Below are 6,000 nucleotides of genomic sequence, written 5' to 3'. Positions count from 1 at the left end.
ATATTTGGCTTTTGTTGACATTTGGTTCTGTGTTAAAAATGGAAGTCAGCAGCTCTGGCAAGAACAACGCTCTCACTAATGAGCGTGGGGAAGTGGGGCGCCCATGCTTTCCAAGACATCCTTCTCTCCCCCAGGCATGACCGCCTAACTCAGCGGTCATCTGTAGGTCTCAGGGCTTCACTATTTGGGGAAGTGAAATCCAAACCCCAGAGGCTCAGAAAGGTCTAGAAACCATACCGCTGAGCTCGTAGGTCCAAATCTCTCTTTAAAACTGGTATGAAGTGAGAAACTCTTGAAGCAGTCAAAATGGGGAGAAAACAGAGTAAGCAATTTCCAATAGATACACTTTTGATTAAATTTTTTATTCAATCCATTTTAATATTCAGTATTATAACATATGAAATGCAAGAAGAAGAGGCACAGAGCCCTGCAGATATATTCGGAGGGAGGAAAATCTCATTTAGAACATTGGGAAACTTATTTGATGTCAAAAAGCACTGGATCAGGCTTTTGGAAACCACACCTAAGGGCAAGGCAAAGGGAAAAATATATTCTCTCTACTTATAATGTGTCTGACACGAGATCCTTAATTGCTGGCATAAACTGGTATGAAAAATTGAATGCTGACATCAATGGAATTATATCACTTTGTAACTGATGAAGACTCTGTATGCTTTTCCCAATACTTATTATCAATTAAATTAGTGTTGTAAATTGATAATTAGGTATTGTCAGTTAGATTGTTTGGTAGGAAAAAAAAAACCCTCTGAAAATTGCAGTTATTCCTCCAAACATCAACTCAACTCAGATCACACAGCAAAACTAATAAATACTAAGCATTTTTGTAAAGCAAGTAGGACCTAATAAAAAGACACCAAAATCATCAAGAAGCTTCCCAATGCAGTAAAAAGCATTTAATATCCTTTCTCCTTGAATATTTTGTTTTCCAGACTAGAGGTTTTCTTCACTGTGTTCTCATGATGGCCTCACACTGTTCCTTTATCTCCACCAAGGCTTGCATCAGGCTGTGATCTGTCCCATGGGTCACCTTCATAATATCATATGCCTTGAGGAGAGAACAGAAAGGGACACGTTACCCATTGCACAGACCATATGAAGGGGTCGGTCACTGCAGTGGGGCAGGGATATAAGGACTCGTCCTGAAGTGGTTGGCAGCTGGGGACTTGAATGTGTGGCATGACAAAGAGAAGTGAAGTATCCCAAAGTGTATAATGATTTGTTCCTGGTAAAGGAGGAGGCACTGACACATTATTCTTAGGTGTTAAAGCCCACTAATATGTTGCACAGATGGGTGTTTGGAATAGTAGAGGAAGATACTTTTGCACTTGAGGCATGAAGGCCATTTTAATATTGGTCAAATATGGCACCCAAGGTTTTGATACATTATTTAAAAGTCAACCGTGAAGTTCATGATGTTAGTAGCCTCAAAGTCCTGTAAATAGAAATGGATTAATGCTTAACCAATGGAACAAAGTGTCGTAACTGTATTACGAGAAACATAGCATCATAGCATCCAACAAATAAGTACATTAATGGTCTCACTCTAAAAAGGCACGCACAGGAATGGTTCTTTGCTGGTTTTCCCAGGGATTATTTTCTCTATGTGTTGGTCATCTTCTATTGCTAGGCCAATTTATGCTTGCTGATATTGCCTGTAGTGTTGCTGATTCCCTGCCACAGATATGTCTGAAATGCTCTTTGCCCAGCTAATGTTTAGATCATGACTTTTCATATGACACTTCTGCTTCTTCCTTCTATTAAATTCCTCCTGTAAGGAAAGAAGTACCAGCTGGAAATGGATTCTGCACTTCTGAAGAAAGAACAAGGGAGCTAGAAGTGCACTGGTAGGAGAAAAGACATCAGAGATTTTTCCTCATCCCAAACTAAGGAATGGTCAAAAACTAAATGCAGCCTGTGCTTCAATGGGTTCCTGGTCCAGTCAGCTGATAAAATTCAGCTAAATCAGCTTTGGATTGCAGAAAAAGGATCTTTTTTTGGAAAGAAGTGTCGAGGAAGGGGACTCAGTTGGAAAAGATAAAAATAAAAGTAAATATATTCTTTGGTGGAATGAATGAAAGCTTACTTCCAAATTTTAGAGACTGGCAAGCATACGGAAATTCTAGCATAGTTTATTTTTGCTTCAAATTAGCTAATTTTTAAAAGAAGAGGGAGGCAGCAAAAGATTGAAAGAACAAGTTGAAATAGCAGTCAAAACAAATCAAGAGTGTGCAAGAAGCTCTAAAAAGAGTCAAATATGTTCTGAGCTACCACGATGCCCTACTACTAAATGATAAAATACTCAGTTAAACAGAACAATGGAAATGCTTTCATCACCATTAGAAATGCCTCAGAAATGTGGAATAAAATCAGAAATCCTGAATTTTTGAATATTTTTATTTTAGCAGAAATACAAAGCTGGTCACGTTTGCAAGTCAGTCATCATTATATTCCCTGAAAAGACTACCTAAATTGTTCTTAGTGTTCTCTTTTCCTAATTTAACATACTGGGAAAATGTTATAAAGAATAGATCATAAAAGTATTTCAGCGTGAAGTGTGAGGTATTAAGCTGTACAAGAGCTTTTTTTTAAAAAAATAAATAATTGAAAAAGTAGTGTAAAAAGCAAGAATAAGAGCCAGTCCTTACCTGGCAGAGACAGACAAACACTTGCATGGTATAGGAATCCCTGGATGGTGCAGAGCAGAATAGCTGCAGGTGGGATCCCATGTCTGTTGCAGTGCAGCAACACATAGCTGTGCCCAGGCTAACTAGGTAGGGACAGGATCACCCTAGAGCGAAGTGGACAGCTGAACTGGCCATGGATCCAGACACACTTGGCACACAGCGTTTGCATGCCCTGGCCAAGAAAGCTGATGGATTTATTGTGAATGACCTGGGCCAAGAGCTGTGTATCTGGATACATCTGAGTTGCAGTGCTGGGGCAGCTGACCTTGATCTTCAGCCCACCTACAGGACAGAGGTCAGGCTAGTAGTGATGGGCCTGGACACCCCAATGCACAGCCAGAGATGTCCATATGGAAATGCCTCTGTTAAAAGGCAAAAATCCTTAATATCAAACCCAGTCTTGAGATAATGCTACCATTGCTGACTTGTCTCTCATCTTCAACATTTTCTTTCCATTTCCTCAGTATGGCAGATAAATGAACCCAGTCTTTACCCTTGTGTCTCCTTCAGGGAGAAAAAAATTCTCATGCAATGTACTGTCTCACACACTGCAGTACGAGTCACAGCCAGCTGTACCAGAGTTAGAATAGCAGTGACTTCTGTAATCCCCAAATTAAACTGGTGTTAAGCTATGTAGCTGATTTTGCAAAGGTCAGTGCAGAAATGGGGATAATTACACTTCCAAAGCAAGGAATTGTTTTAGCGGGTGGAAACAGGAATACGCAGGCTCTCTGAACACTCCCCTGCTCTCCTAAATCGCACAGATAACCAGCAGAGTCGAGGCTGAGCAGAGTCTCATGGTCTGTGTGGTCTTCCTCGCAGCTAGAAGAACAAATCTAATTATGAAAAACTAGAGTAATCGTGAGGCCACAGTGTTATCAACCACACACTGTCTCCCTGAAGAATATAAAACCCATTAGATTAGTGGTATGGCTGTTGCTCCATGAATGCAAATGAAATGCAGCACAGTTGTTTGTGCCTGATTTGCATGGGGATGAGATGGGATGCCCATCACCGCAGCTGCGGGGAACTGTGAGCACATGCAGGACAGCACCGCTCCATGACAGGGAGAGCAGAAAGCAAATGGCCACGTGTCAAAGTGGCATGAAGCGAAGGCTAGCATTTCAGAGGGAGTACCTGTGGTCTTCCATCTCTCTTGATGGAAGGGGATACTTGTTAAAGCAGGCATAGGAAAACCAAAAACTATCACAGTTACTATCAACCACAGCTGGTAAACGATTCAGCCTTTGAAGCAAACACCTAGAGAAACGGGATTTCTTCAGTGTTGCTGTGAAACCTGGGAGGGATTTTGCCCCAGTTCCTGTGCTTTTTGCCTCCACACCACGGATTACAGTAAAAAGTAAAATTATGTTGTACCTATTGCAGGCCTTCATGAGACAAGACAGCCATGCCCATCAGCTCATGGGAGGACAAAGGTGTTCCTGCGACCGTGCCAGCCAAGTGCAGGATCTAAGGGGACACTGGCCCGTACGTGTGTGCATCCTCCTGCCAGCTCCGCCGCTGGACACTGCTGCCCTGCTCAGGAAAGTGCGTGGGTACAGGATGGGTCCAGGCAGCTACCACCACCACAGCCCAGAGGATGGAGCAGCAGCCAAGACAATGCATTGCAGCTCATCATCTCGCTTCGAGGAGATGACAGTCAGAAATTAAGCCCAAGACTCGCCCTCTGCACCCTGCCTGTCCTCCCAAACTGAGTCCAGCTCCACTCAGGTTATGGGCAACTAAATAGGGGAGCTTACAGTGCTGTGAAGGTAACAAATGACACCTAAGAAATATTCATGCTAATGAGCACACCTCAGGAAAAAATCTATACACTTGCTAGCGGCTCCCATGAGCTCCAGAGATGCAGAACCATACTGGGCTCCTGCAGGACTGCTGCTTCCCAGTCGAGAAGTTTTTGTCTTCAAAAGACAGCTTGTTGCAACTCTTGTTATTGCTGCTTTTTACAGTCATTCCAGGGTCTTTACATTAAGTTGTCAGACTGGGCTCCAGCTCCGGTCTTTTGCTGACAAACGTTTTCCCGATCTGTAATTCCATTTGTCCTCCCACCATTGAACCTTTCATATATATATATATATAAAAATTTAAAAATAATATGTTGGTTGCACAATAGACCAAGGGCTACCTTCAGGTTTTATTCCAGAAGTGGAGTATTGCCTCTTTGTAACACGTCTATTTCCAAAACCTAGTAAATTAGATTCTGCAGGGACTAATGTACTTTTAGAAGGTGATTTCATTTTAGTGGGTAACATAAAGCCCTCCACATTATTTAAGCCTTCTTTGGGGGTGCAGGTCAGAGAGCTAGACACAAAAGGCACTAAGAGTAAGGTGGCTATGATAGTGATTCATTTTCGGGCGGCACAGAGAGCAGCAGTAAGGGCTGCAGAGCTGTGTATGAAGATCTACTGGTCTTAACAGGCTGCGCATCTGATGCAGAGAGGCTGTCAATCCCCAGCAGCTCTGAGGCTGTGCCTGATTAAACAGGATTTATATGAGTGAGGTGAATTTCACTCAGATCTCAATTCCTCTGCACCTTCCACATCCTTCTCCTTAATGCCACACTGAAATGAGTCTGACGAGGGCTCCAACAGGGTGCTATTCAGTGTCAGAGTGTATTAAGAAGAGTAATGAAGCAGAGAAGGTAATCGAGTTTCTGCTCTGAGCATGTGGCATGCTCTGTTGACACATCTAATCACAAAGGGCCCAACTGTGTTCTCATATAACTCTAGGACATTATCTGAGTTACATTAGGAATCACATCCTTTACTTGCAACAAACTGGGAATTACATCTTTCTCTAAATTGTTCCAGTGTAGACAGCAATGAAGGGAATCAGCTTCAGATCTCATCCAAAGAAGCGTTGTGTCCTATGCTTACAAGTTGCATGGAGAAATAGGATGACAAGAAGCTTTTCCTCCTTTCAGCTGTGCTCCCAGAGAGTTCAGTCTCTCCCTGCCTCACACATGTGGGTGAAAAGGGGGAGGCTGAACAGGGAATAGGCAAAGCCACAACAGGATTAATTTGTAAATGGTTCTGCATTCCAGCTGTAAAGCACTTATTGTGTCCTTGTGGACCACTAATGGCTTGGAGACCACAGTTAGAGATGCACCGAGGTATGGCATAGAACAGTAAGCAGCACCTTATTCTCCCTGTTCAGGGAAATAACTTGAAAAAATGTTTCTGTGTTAGGCATTGCTCTGCATTCAAAGGATAATACAGTAGCAATCTGGTTTGCAATGGGCAGCTTCACTAAAAACATACAAAACCCCATCACA

At 42.5% G+C, this 6,000-nt stretch overlaps 1 protein-coding gene across 3 annotated transcripts in view; it reads right to left on the bottom strand.

Annotated features, from left to right (window-relative positions):
- Positions 1–341: 341 nt before the first annotated feature.
- The window catches only part of SMYD3 (SET and MYND domain containing 3), a 463,693-nt gene continuing 458,034 nt past the window's right edge, over positions 342–6,000 (bottom strand). For all 3 annotated transcript variants that reach the window (XM_068403784.1, XM_068403766.1, XM_068403774.1), the window contains one exon: positions 342–1,066. In XM_068403784.1, coding sequence (XP_068259885.1) covers positions 965–1,066 — 102 coding nt within the window. In that variant the 3' untranslated portion in view covers positions 342–964. The remainder of the gene's footprint in view (positions 1,067–6,000) is intronic.

Source organism: Nyctibius grandis, chromosome 1, assembly GCF_013368605.1.
Source record: "Nyctibius grandis isolate bNycGra1 chromosome 1, bNycGra1.pri, whole genome shotgun sequence".
NCBI lineage: Eukaryota > Metazoa > Chordata > Aves > Nyctibiiformes > Nyctibiidae > Nyctibius > Nyctibius grandis.
The sequence above is the reverse complement of the archived record's forward strand: the minus strand, read 5'-3'. Positions and strand labels throughout refer to the sequence as shown.